The 18,405-nt window shown below is 36.1% G+C and overlaps 1 protein-coding gene across 3 annotated transcripts in view; it reads right to left on the bottom strand.

Annotated features, from left to right (window-relative positions):
- The window catches only part of astn1 (astrotactin 1), a 1,272,040-nt gene that overhangs the window by 83,839 nt on the left and 1,169,796 nt on the right, over positions 1-18,405 (bottom strand). For all 3 annotated transcript variants that reach the window (XM_039734841.1, XM_039734842.1, XM_039734843.1), the window contains one exon: positions 8,587-8,722. In XM_039734841.1, coding sequence (XP_039590775.1) covers positions 8,587-8,722 — 136 coding nt within the window. The remainder of the gene's footprint in view (positions 1-8,586; positions 8,723-18,405) is intronic.

The following is an 18,405-nucleotide window of genomic DNA, read 5'->3' as shown; positions in this document are numbered from 1 at the left end:
CCCAGCACAAGTCTGTTTATCTGGGTGTGAGGTGCCTGGAGTTGTATAGGGTAAATAATATATTGTTATTTGTGTTCCGTATCTACAATGATCTGGGTAAATGTAGAATGACAGGAAATGTGAGGCAAGAAATGTTGAACACATAGCTAAAACAGAATTTGTTTTTTATGTTATAGTACTAGTGACACAATTTTGACATGAAGTGTATAATTAGTGAAGACTGAAATCCAAATATCAAATAAACATTTTCACAAAAGGTACACATATAACAAAACAAGTGCGCTTTTATTTAGGATGATTATTATGAAGGGAATTTGAATAGTAGATTCAGGCTTTTACTTTACACAGGGACACAGAGAGAATGTTCAACATTTTTTCTTCACACAAAGAATCAAGTAATGTGGCATAGAGTATTTAGGGACCTTCAAAACTTGACTTGATGCTATTGTGGGGAAAGTAGGTGGATAGGATTGGTGAACTTGTTTGGGGTGAATGGCATGTTTTTTGTCAAAGTTTTTCCAAATGTCCTAATATTCTAGTCTAACCTGTTGCTCAACTCTCATCTTTCACTTTGTGGTTGATGAGCCCACATGACAGCAAAACTTGGTCATTTGTCCTTTTACCCCTGCTATGGGTGATGCCTTTTTTTTATTTATTCAGGACTATCATTATGGTCTTTATAAGACTGTTCTTTGTCTGGCCCCTCCTTTTAGGCCAATTTGCTGTGGGTAACTCTGTCAAGAGCACACATCTACAGACAACACAGTGGTAAAGTTCACAGAGACAACCTACCCCTGTCATCATGACAAAAAAGTAAAATAATATACTAAATATCAGCCTTCCTTTTTAATATGACAAATCTGCCAAACCTGTCTGTTACAGTTTTTTTAAATAGGCTAAGATACAATATAATGTTACTCAGACTTTTTAAAAAAGCTTTGATATACTACTGCACTGAAAATTCATTTTAAAGCTATAAATGAATAGCTTTAGAGGTAACTTACAAAAATGAATTTCTACTTGATCAACCAAAGTCAATGAGTAGAGAGAAGAAGAGAAATTTCCACATGAGTTAAGGTCATAAATGGAATTCCCTCAGAGACTGGACTGAATTTATATTAATAACAGACTCTGACATTTTCAAAAGCTAGTGAAATCTGTATATGATACCAGAGCTGATTGGATAGCTAACAACAAGGAAGCAAAAAAGCAATTTGGAGAGACCTAGACTACCTTTAAAATCCAGCAAGCACATTTAGGAAATTAATATTAATATAAAAACTTCAAAGAACTACAATGCTGACAAAGGAATGAATAATTATAAATGTAAGATGGATGATGCTAACCTAACTAAACAACTCCTGAAAATAATTTATTACTGTATATATTTATTTATAGAAGCAATTACAAAGGGAAAAATAATATTAAGTTGTTGAATACACAGTAAATCAAGGGATGTTCTTCAAACTATTAAATGCGCTAATGAGACCACATCTGGAGTACTGTGTGCAGGTCTGGTCACTACACTATAAAAAGAGACACAGCAGCACTAAAAAGCTGTTCAGGGGAGAATTAAGGCCATATCCTCCTTTTGAGAAACTCAGAGAATAAAACCTCTTTGGTCTTAAGCAGAGAACATCTAAACCAGGCCTTCAAAATATTAAAAGGCAACAATAATACTGATCCACAACATTATCGTTGTAAAACTGTGAATAACACACTTGAGGACAAAACAGGAACTAAAGAGAAGTGCATTAAATACTAATCCAGGAAGCACTTTGCTACAAAAGGTCATTGGCATTTTGAAGAAATTACTAAGCCATGTAAGTGAATCAGAAACCATGGTAACTTTTAAAAAGTATCTGAGTAAGACATTGGGACACTTTAGTTATTAAGTAACCAAAGGAGTGGGAGGAACTGGACCAACTAATATTCTTTGTCAAAATTGAGATCCAAACATACTGAAAACCACTGTCCGTCCTCTAGTCAATTATTGCCTTAATAAACATGGATAACAAAGAATATTTTCCAGTCAGAAATGAAATAAAAGACTACATCCTTATATATTGATTACACAAAAAAGTATAACATGTGACAAAACTAATGTATATGATACAAAATTAGAAAAAATATTTATAAAAATAAATGAAAATGGTATGATGGATCTAACTTACTTAGCAAATAAAAGCACACTTGCACAACATGTTATCTTCTGAATGAAGTATTTTGTAAACCTGTTTCACTTACTAACAACAAACATCTTTCCAATGAACTTGTTCTTGACACTTGTGCCTAAGACTTTCCGCAATTTGTTCAAACTGTAATTGAACATAACAAAACATTCTACTTTGCAGTACCTACATATTTATTATAACTTTAAACAAAAAGAATAAGTGGACCATTGCAATTACATTTAAAATAGGTTTTTATAGCCATCATGGCTTTCAGTCACATTCTAATTTCATATTGTTTCAAGTAATGATTTAACTACTGCTATATAATCCTTTAGATACTTTAGAACATAAAATCAGGCAGAGCAATTTCATTTGAAATTTTAAAACCAAACTCAGTTTCATGAAAAAGGGTGTTCAAAAAATTCTAGGATGACAGCAAGTTAAAAGTGAATGCAAAAAATATACAAATCCATAAGAAATCAGTTCATATAAGAGAAGTGCCTAAAGCATGAATAAAAAAAATGAACTTTATTGCTATTTAATAGTGATTGAGACCAATAACTTGAAATCTAAAGTATAAAATTAGCAAAATCTGCTTACCTGTTAAATAATTGGTTTAAGTTTTTAAGCCCCTTCTCATACACTAATATTTACCCCCCTTTTATCTTTCATAGTTTGAAGTTTGTTATTATTCTGAAATTCCAAGCAGCGTTCTTTCACTTGTTCACTTGTTTTCCTTGATTACTTTAATTAGATTTTTTTTTCTTTCAACAACTTAGAGACCTTGAGTGTCTGTATTCTAAACCCTTCAGGCCTTCATAGCTAGTCAATGATTTTTTCTTAATAAATACACTCTTTGCTAACTATAGTTTTATCATTAAGAGTAATGATTTTGTATTTATCAATATTTGATCAAGATGGGAGCATTTCAGTAGATTACAATAGCAAGTTCCTCTAGACATTGATAAAAAGGAAAATAAAATCTATTCTGTCTTATTAATACCAAATTATTTTTCACCTTTGTTTATTATAGTAATCACATATTTTAATATTAACCTGGCTTGTATTAATAATACTGATCATGTTTGATTTCTAATAATACTTACAATTTATATATACCTTTTAAAGCATAGCAGATATAAAAAAATATACAGACATTACTGTATACTATATGTCCCACATGCAAGAAAATAAGCCAATCAATACAGTTCATTACCTAATCTAGGAGGACATAAGACATAATAACAATTCCAGAGTGAGCTCATTAGTTTGTTTGCTTCATCTTTCAATATATAATGCATATTAATAACTATGCACATGCATGGCAAATTTATAGGTCAAGTATTAAAGGCAACAACATTTTTTATTAAACATTTGTTTATAGTAGAGGAAAATTATAATACATAGACATAATTACCCAGGTTCCATGGTTGACAAAGTAAGTAAAAGACCAAAAATAAGAATAGAATTATATACAAACAAAAGAATCCCTTCAATCGTACCCATTCCCACTCTGTACCCCTCCATCCATCTCAGCCCTGGAAAAGAACTTTGTAGAAAAGAAAGGTTGTTTGACAGTGTGTAGAGTGGCTTGTACCCCGAAACCCACAAAGATACTAGGAATTTGAATTTGATGGGAAAGAAGTGACATTAGCCACCAGGTCAGAACCAAATGCAGCCGCTCTTACCATTTGGTGATGTTGCATTCGGATGACAAGGTAATTCTTGCCACAGATAGCTCAAGATCAAAACATCAGATTAAAAAAGGATATTGTGCCAGCAGACTTCAGTCAAGAGGTTGGTGCCAGATTTACATCAATTGTAAATTCAGAGGTAGAGAAGAGCGGTCCAAAAGTAGAAATATATGAGGTAAAAGAGGAATATAGATAGATAGTATAGATGTTAGAAAAAATGAGTTTTGTAAAAAAAAAAAAAAAGAAGAAGGAGAGGTACTAAAGGTGAACCTTAAATACTGGAATGTTCTGTGCCTTAGAACATTGGAATGGGAGGGGGCTACCTTGGCTAAGAGTTAAGGCGCTTCTCAGCTTTATGCCAAATCTGTGATGAACATGAAATGAAAGGGCCCAGATTTTTAAGATAAGGTTTTAGTTTAAAAGCTGCAACAGGAAAAGTTGAATGGGGGTTTAGCCATTAGTATATTAGACTTTAATATAGTTTTAGAATAATTACATTCAGATCTTAAGTGGTGATTTATGACTCATATCTAGATCCACCACATGAGGGCATGCTTCTTCCAAAGATAAAAGGCATTTTTATAAATCCTTTTTTTTTTTTGTTTTGAAGAGCACCCTGTCCGCTATGGCTCCAAACTCTTTGGTCTTCTTTTTCTTATCATGTTTGAGTTCATTAATACTGTGATGAATGGCTTAAAGGTCTTATTGAAAAATTAGCTGCAGTGATGCATTTTGCTCAGTCATACATTTCTTCAGCTCAGAACAGATAATGTCCATTTTGGTTTCAACAGTATTATCACCCAGAGCAGCCTGTAGTGCACAAAATTTTCTTCACTGGGCTGGATAATTACTTATGAGATCTTCTTCCAGTTGCCATTGTTACAGTCAATATAAAGCGGTAAACCACGGATGTTAATTAAAACATTTCTGGGAACGAAAAATCATAAAAAGAAGGAAAAAGCAAATTTCCCATAGCAGTTACTCTAGCTTGTGTCCATTCAACAATGAGCAGCACATGCTTCCTTGGCATTAACGAAATGAATAAGTTAAGAGTGTGCTGTGAGGTCTGCTGAGAAAATAATTGTCTGTGCTGTTCCTTCTGTTGCAGACTTGTATGCAGCTGGTGTCATAAACCATGTCAAAAGTATCACCACTGACTCATCTCATCCAGATCATCATTTGTTCCAAAAAACTTCCCTCTGGTAAACACTTTATGTCAGCTAATACTACACTAACAGACACCTAATGTGGAGTACAGATTAAGGGAATTAAGTTAAACCTCTGTAATCCTGAAAACACAAGGCTACTTGGAGACATAATTCAAGTCTTCAACAATCTCAAAGTCACTGGTAAAGCTGATCCAGCAGATTCTCACTGAAGGCATCAAAACTATGAATGAACACATGTGGAGTTATGTACTTAACAAAAAAAGGTGAAATAACTGAAAACATGTTTTATATTCTAGTTTCTTCAAAATAGCCACCCTTTGCTCTGATTACTGCTTTGCAAACTCTTGGCATTCTCTCGATGAGCTTCAACAGGTAGTCACCTGAAATGGTTTTCACTTTACAGGTGTGCCTTATCAGGGTTATTTAGTGGAATTTCTTGCTTTATCAATGGGGTTGGGACCAGCAGTTGTGTTGTGCAGAAGTCAGGTTAGTTGGACGATCATTTATTTTTCAACAGAACACTGACCCCAAACACACCTCCAGGCTGTGTAAGGGCTATTTGACCAAGTAGTTTTGATGCATTCAGTGAGAATCTACCAATGTAAATGGTCATGAAAATAAAGAAAACACATTGAATGAGGAGGTGTGTCCAAACTTTTGGCCTGTACTGTATGTATGTATATATATATATATATATATATATATATATATATATATATATATATACTCAGCAAAAAAAGAAACGTCCTTTGACTTTCAACTGTTTTACTTTCAGTAAACTTAATGTGTAAATATTTGTATGAACACTAAAAGAGTCAACACCATAAGACATAAACTAAAAATGTTTCACAATGTGTCCCTGAATGAAGGGAGGCTCAAAATCAAAAGTACCAGTCAGTATCTGGTGTGGCCACCAGCTGCTTGAAGTACTGCAGTGCATCTCCTCCTCATGGACTGGACCAGATTTGTCAGTTCTTGCTGTGAGATGTTACCTCACTCTTCCACCAAGGCACCTGCAAGTTCCTGGACATTTCTGGGGAATGGCCTAGCCCTCACCCTGCGATCCAACAGGTCCCAGACGTGCTCAATGGGATTGAGATCCGGGCTCTTCCACTGCGAGGATGATCAGCTGTCCTTCCTGTCTCCTTGTAGCGCTGTCTTAGGCGTCTCACAGTGCGGACATGGCAGTCCTCATGCCTCCCTGCAGCATGCCTAATGCACGTTCATGCAGATGAGCAGGGACCCTGGGCATCTTTCTTTGGGTGTTTTTCACAGTCGGTAGACAAGTCTCTTTAGTGTCCTGCGTTTTTAGAATTGTGACCTTAAATGCCTACTTTCTGTAAGCTGTTAAGGTCTTAACGACCATTCCACAGGTGCATGTTAATTAATTGATTATGGTTAATTGAATATGCATGGAAAACATTGTTTAAACCCTTTACAATGAAGATCTGTAAAGTTATTTGGATTTTAAAATATTATTGTTGAAATACACAGTCCTGAAAAAAGGACGTTTCTTTTTTTGCTGAGTATATATATATAAAACATTATATAATAAAACTATATATATAATAAAACTATAATATAAACTATATAACACAGATGGCGCTAACATTTTATTTGTCTAGTGGTTTGGGTATACAGGAGTACTGAAATATTAGGACACTTGTCATGGGTGTGAAATTACTTTAAGAGCCAACTGGTGTTGCAACTTCAGTATGTCTTAAAATAGTAGCCTACTTCAGCAAGGCCTAACAAGCTTTAGTATGGCTTAAAATGCCTTCCTGTTTTGAACCAGACTAATAGGACCTCACCTCTGCTTATCAAGACAGTTGGCTATGTCAGTGTTAAGATGGAAAAATGTGTCTAGATCTATAGATGTGAAGGGAAACAGCACACATCCACTCATAATTCTTTGTAAACCACTCTGTTCCACTTTCACGGATGCCGTTGTGAGAGGGTTAAGCACTAGAGTATGCCATTGCAACTTAAAGCAGATAATGTTTTTCCTGGGAAAAGACCCTCTGCTTCCCACAAGATGACTTTGGAAGCCAAAGGGCAAGGGGTGTTGTTACACTGCCATGAGGTTTCTTAATTGCTGGCATTATTTGGTGTCATGTCCTTAATTAAACAGACACTTGGAATAAGCTACCAAGTATTATGGTAGACAGTAACACTTTAAGAACTTTCAAAAGTAGACTTGATGTTTTTTTAGAAGAATTGAGTGGATAGGACTGGTGAGCTTTGTTGGGCTGAATGGCCTATTCTTGTCTAGATTGTTCTAATGTTCTAATTCTGGTGCAGGTGGATTCAGAGCAGTATAATAGTTAGACCACAAATACTTCTCATCTCAGGAAAGTAAATATGGATATTATGATATTATATAAAGATATGTAAATGTAATAGATAGTTTTGAGACAATATAATTTCCTCAAACCAACTTATTCCAATTCTGTGTTGTAAGGAGCCAGAGCCTATAGCCACAATTAACATTTGACCTTAGTTCACCATAGTATTATGGAATATTTGATTTTTTTGTGACAAGAATTTTTATAGTACATATAATATACTACAGATATAATGCAGAAACTATCCTGTTTCAGGTTATGGGAAACCACAAACTATTAAATCATTCAAGAGTACAGGAACCGACCCTGCAGTGGATATCAGTCCATCCAGTAAACCAGTGGATCTTAAACTTTTTTTGTCCATGACCCAATTTTGCCTTATTTGTGTCTTTGAGACCTATTATCACTGCCTGCAACAGTCGTCCTGGAGGTTGGTGACCTCTGTAAGAATCACTCCTGACAGCAATTGTAGGGGGATGGGGGATGCCAATGCAGGTCATAGCAGACCTGTGGCTTACACTACCTATGGTGACCCATCACAAGACATTCCAGAAACCATACATGACCCTTTCCCATTGATTACAATTGTTCATCACAACACTGAGTGACCCAAAATCAGTCAACATGCAATCCATAGTTTATGAACCTATACAGTGAACAAATCCACACATTAGCACTGGACACCAATTAGCCAACCATTAGGAAGGAGGCACTTATACCTTATAGAAATTCATAGTAACATGAGGGAACATGCAAGCCAGAAATTAAACTAGGACTGAAGCAGTTTCAGATGAGAATTACAGCCAAAATCCTATCCTTCAATTCACACCATTTATTGAAGCCTCCTTTAATATAAAATTACAATGTAATAATAGTAAAACATTAAATAGCATTCAAACAGTATACGTTTTGTCACTATTTTTTCTAAATATGCCAGTCTCTAGTATTGTTCTTACTGTAACTCAGTACAAATACAAAAATGAAAACTATTTCAGATCAAATGTAACTTATTATCAAAAAGCAGGGCGTACAGTCAAAGTTGATAATGAATATCAATTTAATGAATAAATGTAACTAAGCTTAGGTTTTCAGTTATGTTCCTGACCATTTCATAAATTAAGGCTAGTATGCTAACTAAAAATGTTCTCTCTATAAATGAATAATGACAATGACAAAAAAACAGAAAGTATTACAGAATACTTACATGTATGTGGTATCGGGTTCCAGGCAACGGATTATAAGGCTTATAGACGAAGTCATTTGGTCAGGAACTCCTCCGAGCATCACACATGGAGATTTGGCACCAGAAAGAATATCATCCCCAAAGCTAAGCATGGCTTCTGAAAAAAGAAAAAATAACAAATAAAAATGCATCATTAAGTATACAAATGACTCACTTAAAAAAAGAATGTCCATACAAATTAAAGCTGTATATACCTGCAAAAATAAAAAATGTTAAAGTCATGTTAGGGCTAATTGAAAAGAGAGAGCCAAAAATAATCAGTTAACTGTAATACAGTGTAATTTATTCTTTATTCATGTAACACATTTTTACTATAATAAATACAGTTGGAACAAGAAAAGAAGGCATGCTGCTAAGTAGCTGACCTCTGCATTTAAAAGCTTATTTGCAAAAAGTTTTTTAATGTCTTCCCGACTTTACCTTTTGCAATTAAGGACACTATAAATCACCATATGTAGTTGTTTTAACTGTAACTGACTTTAGTTAATTCTTTTCCTAATAAATACTGCAGAATATTTCGGTTAACATTTCATATTGAACACTCAAAAAACACTAATTCTCAAATATACGAAAGGCAGACATTTTTTAAAACTGTATACGTGTATTCAAGCAAAATTTTATTCTGTGATTTCTTGTTTAATCTATAAGCAATGATTTGTACTAATTTTATAGCATCTTTGAAAAAGAAAACAATAAATATACTACAAATTCAGTCACACACATCACCTCCGGTATTTATATTTGAAATAAGTTAAGTGAGCTAGAAGAAAAAACTCTGCTATCTCTGTGGATTGTAGATCCCCTACAACTTTGCACAAAGAAATTTATGAGGATTAAAATAATATCATACCTGTGTTGTATATAAGTGAACAGCAAAAACAAAAACAATGCTGGCCTGGAAAACAAGCCTATTGAAAATGCAACAAGCACACAAGCTTCTCACCTTGAAGTAGACCACAGATACACACCAAATGTTGAAAAATTAAAGTGTAGTAGTTGCACAAGTGGAACCGTGCAGCAGCATCGCAGTATCAGTGACTGTGTGGAACCTTCATGTGTTCCTCATGTCTGCCTGGGAGATTCACCTGGTACTTTTCAGGTTTCCCCACACATTCCAGTAAAGGTCACATTTAGTTAATTGGTGGTTTTAAATTTGTTTGGAACAAATGTGTGTGGTGTTATGTGCTTTAATATGTCCTTCCAACAATTGGAGTCCCATCTGTCTTTATTCCTGTCTTGTTCACAATGCTGAAATGCTCCTCTGATGCCTTTTCTATAAAGACCCCCAAGCTTTTATCAGAGGTATCTGATTTGTGAGCTACCTTTTGCAATACTCATAATTTTAAGAGTTGTAAAACCATGATTCAAAGCAAAGATACCATAATCAAAATGAAGAAACACATATTGGATACACATATTCAATATTTCCTGAGTTTGCATTATAACTATTTAGAGGGTGAAATGCAAGCCAATGGGGAAAGTTCAGAAGTGTAGGTAACATTTTTCTGCAATGCTTAGAGTTCCTTAATACAAGTATACATTATATTTCAATGAGAAAAGATTTCTGAATATGGCGGGATGAAGTGTATCATGGCAGCAGTGTGCTTATTTGTAAATGAACTTTTTTTTAGTAGGGTTAATGCTCTATGTTGCACAATTAAGAAAATCATTAAATGTTTCCTGAAACACAAAATGTTAATTCACCTTAGCTGAGTTTCCTTCAGGTCACCAAATCTCAGTATATTTGGGCATCTATAGAATGAAATGGAACCATCTACTTTCGAGTACAGATTTACAAAACTCTGGGAAACTTAGAGTTAAATTGGGATAGCATTCCTCTGTCGCCCTTTGTTAAGCTGAAGTTCTAACAAATTCAAGCTCTTCTTTAAGGAAATGGAGGGACTAACACACATACACGCTAGTACACTAAATAAGGTATATTAAATCATATGGTTGTAACAACCATTTGAAGATTACCTTTACCTTCTTTCTGGAAGGTATTATTTGTCAATTCCTTTTCTAATTTGAATAAAAAAAGAGATCAGATTTTAAGTAATCTCTTTACTTGATCTATTTATTACTAAGGAAGACATGCCATTACTCACAGCTAGAGTAGTTGGCTACAAGAGCCAGCAAGAGGTCCACGCTGGTTCTTATTCATGTGGGCACATTAGAAACCTCCAGGTGGGGACTTGCAATTTATGAATTTAAAAACTGTCAGCATTTTTCCAGCAAATGAAATTTTAACTATGCAACTTTTAACCACACCATGTATTTTTCTTCATTTCTGAAAGTACAATATACTAAATAATTTTTATGTGCTACTTTGATACACAGCATAAATTTGGCCCCTAAAGAAAGTTCAAACTAAAACAAAAAAAAAAAAAGTCATGTCCTCATTAAAACATTGGACCTGATGTTTCCTAAGATGAATTTCTTGCGTCACAGGATGTCTGCTATGGCACTAGTGCAATTTGTCTTAGGTTCACCTGTCATTAATAAGCTCCCCTAAAGAAGCAGGGGGCAGGCATTCAGTAAATTGCTTCAGTATTTCAGGCCGTAACATCTTAAATATTCTGATAAGGTCCAATAAATTCCCATAGAAGGATATGTTAGCTGGCCTCTGGCTATGTTCATCAACATACTTAAAAAACAGTTAGAAAAATAAATAGACTGACACACAGAATGGTCGAGTAAAGAAAATCAGCAGTGCTAACATATTAAACTAAAAGAAGCATATAAAGAAATAATAAATGTTATGTGATGAACGAGAGTTATATTTTTGGATTGGTTACTGACTTGCTGCCACAGAAATATGGCCGTATACTGGTAAAAGTGGGCTCCAAAAACAGATAGTTGGATAGAAGCAAGTGAGACATTGAAGTTAACAAAATATTGCCATTTTAAATAGGGAATATTGATTATATTATTTATTCATAACAGATTGTTAGTGAATAACTTGCACATTGTTCAATAACTAATAACTCCTGTTATCAAGAAGCCCATCTCAAGTAGTTTACAAACCAATCTCTCTCTTCTTTTTTATCCCAAACACTGAAACAATTCTCTTTCTAATCAACTTTCTTTCTCTCTTTCTTCTAAAGAACAGACTGCTTGATCCTAATCAACCTTCAAGAGGGGCCATTCCACTGAGATGGCTCTACTAACTGCTGTAGACGCATTAAGGCTGGCTAGACCTACCAACGTGTCACCTTCTAGATCTCTCCTCTGCCTTTGACACTGTCAACCAATCGATTCTCATTGCCACCATCTCAGGCCTTGGCAATACTGGGACTGTCCTCAGGTGGTCTGAGTCCTACCTCTTGAGCAGATCCTAACGTGTCCATGTAAGGAGAGACGTTGATAGCACACCAGAAAAGTACAGGATGTCTCAAGGATCGGTACTGTGCCACTCCACTTTTCTTTATACACCTCCCTAGACTCTATTATATGGTCTGATGCTCTTATCAGAGCTATGCCGATGTTATGCAGCTGTACCTGTCATTCCCTCTAGAGGACTACATGTTATCAGCTTGAATCTTTGCATGTCTCACTGATATAACAACCTGGATGAAGGAATGCTATCTCCAGTTGAACTTGGCAAAAGCAGATCTTCTCACCCCATCACTGTTCAGCTTGGCTTATTATTGCTAAAACATGCCTATTCTGTTTGCAGCCTTGGGGTGGCAGTCCTTCACTGACCATACTGCAATTGTCTCTTGGTCTTGCAGATTCACTTTATACAATATCCTTAAGATCAGACCATATCTGACAGAATATATAGTACAACTCCTGTTCTAAACTTTGGTCTTGTCATATCTGGACTATTGTAACTGTCTGTTTGCAGCAGTACTATCGTATGTAACTAAGCTGTAGCAGACGACTCAAAATACAGAGGCTTGTCTGAAATCATTGGTGCTTGCCTACAGAGATGTATATAAATGGAGACACCATCTCCTGTTTTCATCAAATCGCAATCCAGATTCTTTTCATGTGTAGCTTCTTTCTGGTGTTATGGGCTGCCCACCTCCATCTGAAATTCTGACCCTTCCTCAATGTGTTTAAGATGTGTTTGAATACTCTCTTGTTTTGTGAATTTCTGTCTGATATTAGCTGTTAGCTTTGTGTAACCTAGTTTTTGTAACTAGCTTGTACTGTCCGTGACAAATCAGGTTGGCTCCAGCACAACTTGCACCTGGAACCGTCACTAACATGACTGGGATGGGACAGACAAACAAAGATACAAACAAGCAATAGGTAAGTGCAAATGAGTGCAAGTACTTTTATTTTCAAAATTCAAGCAGGGGTTCAAATCTCCAAAGTGCAGAAGTGCAGTGTATTAAACAAATAAAGTAAATAATCCATAAAAGCATGTGATACTAGGAAGTTAAAAGTCATCAATAAATAATCCATAAATAATCCTTAAAAATAAGGTTAAGAAACATAAGATCTATTGTTCTCTAAAAGTATAGCTTGCCTTGGTGCTCTCTCTAGCCCAAGGAGACACCCACCAACTGACGCAATCCAACTCCTCAAGAGCTTGCACCATAGCCACCTTGTTCAGTCAACACTGAGGTGCCCCATGTATGAATCATGTCCCTTGCTGCCCTCCCTCAGAGCAAGGCTCCTGCGGCCCCTGCCGGAACCATCTCCTGTCTTCCACCACCACATCACCTTAAGGCGAGAGACCACTCAGAGCGGAGGGTCACTCTGGTCACTGGTTTATTAGCAGGAATGACACTGCCCTTTAAGGGTCAAATACGTGGGACAATGCCCAACAGCTTGTCTTCACCCTGTAGCACTGGATCTGCCATAATGCTGTCTCTTTTCTTTTCTTTATATTTAACGTACATACTTCTATTTTTTTCCCCTCAGTCTCCCTGTTTAGGCTCATTTTAAGCTGATAGGCATGCAGGTGCACTAATCACAGACTCCAGTGTTAACAAGGCAATTGGCTGTCATGCACGTGATTGCGTGATTGCCAGAATAGCCAACTGCCCATCAAGACCCTGGAGCCGCTCTACCACATTGCGATTAGCAGCTACTGTACAACCCTCCAAGCCGGAGCACTCTGTTTTTGTTAAAAGCCTCTTGCATCACCTGGGATCCGAATGCATCTTATCACACAGTCATAAGCAGACTTATGGCTCCATTTTGGACTGAGAATTTGGCCGTATATCAAACTGGCCATATGGCAGATACAGGTCATTTCAGTTGAGGCGCTGTGGTCTATAGTGGGTCACTGGCTCACATACTTTAACTGCCAGTACACCAAGACCATTTAAAGTAGTGTTTCCCAAATCACAGGGGGGCCACAGGTTACTATCTTTGGTTTGCGAGTGGTCATTGTGGTTCACTTAAGCCTGTGTTTCTCTGAAAAGGCAAAACTTGTATGCAGAACAATAAAGACTGAGAAACACTGGTGTAAGGAAGATGGTGTGGGCCTAATATGTACGCATTAGCCATGTAGAACAGCACCAGTAAAAACAAGGTGCCTTATAGAGCCCTACAAGAGTCAGAAAACATAAAACACCCCATGAAATAATAAAAATAATGAATGGTTTATTACTGCAGCTGGTTTATGAAGTCTCTACAACATTAATACCCTATTGTTTTCCATGGCCATCTTTCTTAAGTATGAGTCAAATCAGGCCAGCAGTAAATCAGCATATGATTGTATTTTGTTCTGAGCTCTTCACTTGCGATGATCAATTTTATAACCTTGTCCTGTAGCACTCTTTCATAAATAGTCCACCAGACTGATGTTTACTTGATTATGTTGAACTCTTTGGTAAGTCACTTTGGAAAAAATCATCTGCTAATCCAGTAAATGTAAATGTAACACAACTTTAATTAATTCTTCCAATTCTGAGTTCTGAGACACGTGGTCAAAGCCTGTCCCTGCAGCAAAAAACGCAAGGCAGGAAACAACCCTGGACAGGCCACCAGTTCATTGCAGGGCCTATTCATAATCACAACCATGCTCATAACTACTCAGGGCTAATTTGGAACTCCCAATTAATGCACCCATCATATTTTGGGGGATGTGGGAGGAACATCAGATTACAAGAAGCAAAACCTGGGCAAGCACTGGGAAAATATTTATAGTCCACATGAACAACCACCCAGAACAGGATTCGAAATCTGAATGCTGGATCACCGAGTTAGCAGTGCATCATGATGCCACACTTATTTAGTTATTCATTTTGTTGACAGTGTAAAGATGTACAGGCCTTACTTTACCAATTAAATAATTAACAATGTAAGTTTACATGCTTAATCAATCTTAACTTTTACATTAGATAATGAAAAATCCATTAGCCACAGAAGACAAACAATGTATGGGTTTTGTAAGGTAAAACTATAATTCTGGAAAAAAAAATCATGTTTGGTCTATTACATGCTCATCTGTATAACATAATGGATATAAAACATTACCAAGGGTGAAAAAGACAGCACAAGACAATTTTGAAAGAAAATTTTGACCAATGTAAAATATTCACACTGTGCACTGGAAAGCTGGCAGAATACTGAAGGTCTAAAATCATTTAGGTTAAACACTTTTCTTTCATGACTTCTGGCAAACAGAATAAGACAATAAAACCCACATTTCCAGATTTAAAAACATTTTTTTTTCCCTGAAATAATAAAAATGTTAAATGGTATTCCTTAATAGCTCTTTCTTTGTTGAGCTAAGCCATTTTGTATTTATGTATTGTATTATCATGAAATTTACCAGGATCATTTATTGAGTTCATTTACTCTCACGCTTGAAGATTAACACATCAACAGATATACCCACACATAAACATGACAATATTATCCAGACAAAACCTCAAGTGGAACCAAATGCCAGTCACCCAGCAACTATCACCAGCTCTAACAAACATGAGGGTGTATGTCATTACTAACCATATTAAACCAAAACCATCTTGGTTATATGCTACTTACTACCCAAACTATGTCTCCATTTACTGCAATGTTTTTTTTATTTTAATTTCATTTGAAGAAAATACCACTGCATACAATCAAGTCAAACTTAAGCAACAAACGACTTCATAGTCAAACTAGATAAACAAAGATAAAAAGAAGAAAAAACACCAGAAAGATAAAAAAGAAAGCAATTGCCACAGTTGTTCTAATTATTGAGGAGCAACCTTAGTAGCCTTGATAAACCCTGTTAATAAGAGCAGTAGCCATCTCACACTTGATATCCATTTATTATTTCAGTCACTCTAGATAAAGACAGAGTATAGAAAACATAAAAGCAAAATGGTATTTATTAATGTATAAAAATACAAAATAGAAGAAAATATTGAACACAATAAAATAGCAAAGTCTGCATCTGAACATTCTTAAAATAACTTACTGAAAATGTCAAAAGTGTCAAGGGGTTAATGTCATGTGCGGCTTTTGGTTTAGCGATTAATGTTGCTCATATTTATGTTTTCTATCATCCAAATCAGATAATCTCACGTCTGTTGATCTCTGATGTCACTCCACTGTTGTTGCTTTTTATTCTTCATTTTGGTCCATCAAATAAACCATATTTATGTTTAAATATTAAAGTGCACACAAGGGTTTTCGAAACATGTGACAATGCACACGTTTGATTGTCTATCTTGTCCTCATGACAAATGACTCTGATCAAAGTGTTTGATCTTTGAAGTACTTTCGCACTCCTTCCAATCCAAAACTGCAAACTATTTAATTCCTAGTAATTATAATTCTTAGTCCTACGCCATCCATCCATTCACAGGTTGTAAAATAAATAAAAGAGGTTCTATGGCATCTATATTTATTTCCTGTTCCCAGGTCATAAAGTAATTGAAAAAGAAACTGACTAGAACAAATGAATAAATTACTAGTATAATACAATCCGCAATGCTTGAAATGAAAGTCCTGTAAATTCGGCTTCTCCTGGTTCATTTGAGCAAAATAATTAAAATTTAATGTAAACAGTCGGCAGTTCAAAAATTGAATATTTTTCACATCAGAGCCTGTATGCTATTATAATTGTGGGTCAGACATCCCATGGTCCCACATCCCAGACCTCTGGCCATGCTGTCCTCCTTCACCAAAAGGATTACTGTCATACAAAACTTTCAAGCTCTTCCTATACATGTCCTCCCTTGATTCATAGTGGGGATTTATAACATACATCAGTTTAATAAGGGTTTAGAGCTGTATATCAATACTAGCAAAATACCCGCGCTTCGCAGTGGCAAAGTACTGCATTAAAATTTTTATTAAGAAGAAAATTAAACCTTTTTAAACTGAGGGAAAATATGCCAATAATTATTTGTTAAGGATCTCTTTGTATACCATGTTGTCAGTTCGGCCCTCCGGTTGTAACATGACCAAGCTGTGCGCTGAGCTTACTCTTTAATCGGTTTCAGTTTCATGGTTTGTTTCAATTACGAAAGTATTTGCAAAATTTGTTGTGTTGAAGTGACATTCGGCATCTGTCAAGCGTTGTAAGCACACAACCGGTTTCATCGATAAAATCACATCCAGCTTTTGAGAGTTTAAACATTCATAAACATCAAAGTGTTCACTACTGAAATCGTCACCTGTGAATCTAAGATGTTTAAGAGGCATTGGCGGTTGTCGAAAGGTGTAAAATAATTGGCCATTTCAGTACACTTGAAAGCGACAACCAAACAATTCAGCGGCAGCCATCAACTCACATGCAGAACCATAGGTGAAGGGCTTAAACATTTCACTCTTCTCTTGCTCCTGTGTAGTATAATTATCTCCTGTACCGTCATCAGTCCACACCTTGAGCCTTTCCCAGTCATTTAATACATAAGACACAATGTTCCTCCGGATATCAAGAGTGAGCCTGATATGGCCGTGCAATATGTAACAAAGAGAATGGAAAAGGTAGGTGCCATCTCTGGACATGGAAACCACTCAGTAAGTGACAGTTCTTTGATCGATAGTGATCACCTCGATAGACATGGTAATGGGGGTTGGAATGATAAAGGAAATGGGTACCTGAGAAATGTAAAGTAAGTCTAAAATACCTATACAATAACTATAATTGTAATAAACAAACAATAAAACAGCGGAGAAGCCGTGGATTAAACAAAAAGGCTGTAGTTATCAGTAGGGAGACATGAATCCTGTGGCGAAGCAAGGAAGGGAATGTAGAGACCGGAGCGACGGACGGTCTTATATAGGCAGGCAGTTCAATATGGCGGCCAACAGTGGCATCATACCACCGAAATAAGTACGTACATTGGTTTCGGTTAGTGCAGGGAAGCCGCCTACCAAAATTCGAGAAGATGGGACCATAAATAAGAAAGTTCAACATGGCGGACGTTGTTGACCGTTATTACCATTATGCGTAGAATTTCGAAATGAAACCTGCTTAACTTTTGTAAGTAAGCTGTAAGGAATGAGCCTGCCAAATTTCAGCCTTCTACCTACACGGGAAGTTGGAGAATTTATGAGGTTGGAAAGTTCAATATGGCGGCTGACAGTGGCGTCAAACCACCAAAATAAGTATGTATATTGGTTTCGGTTAGCTCAGGGAAGCCACCTACCACATTTCGTGAAGATGGGGCCGTAAATAAGAAAGTTCAACATGGCGGACGTTGTTGACCGTTATGCATAGAATTTTGAAATGAAATCTGCTAAACTTTTGTAAGTAAGCTGTAAGGAATGAGCCTGCCAAATTTCAGCCTTCTACCTACACGGGAAGTTGGAGAATTAGTGACGTTGGAAAGTTCAATATGGCGGCTGACAGTGGTGTCATACCAGCGAAATAAGTAC

This window comes from Polypterus senegalus, chromosome 14 (genome assembly GCF_016835505.1).
Source record: "Polypterus senegalus isolate Bchr_013 chromosome 14, ASM1683550v1, whole genome shotgun sequence".
In the NCBI taxonomy this organism is placed as follows: domain Eukaryota; kingdom Metazoa; phylum Chordata; class Cladistia; order Polypteriformes; family Polypteridae; genus Polypterus; species Polypterus senegalus.
This window is presented reverse-complemented; position numbering and strand designations above follow the sequence as displayed.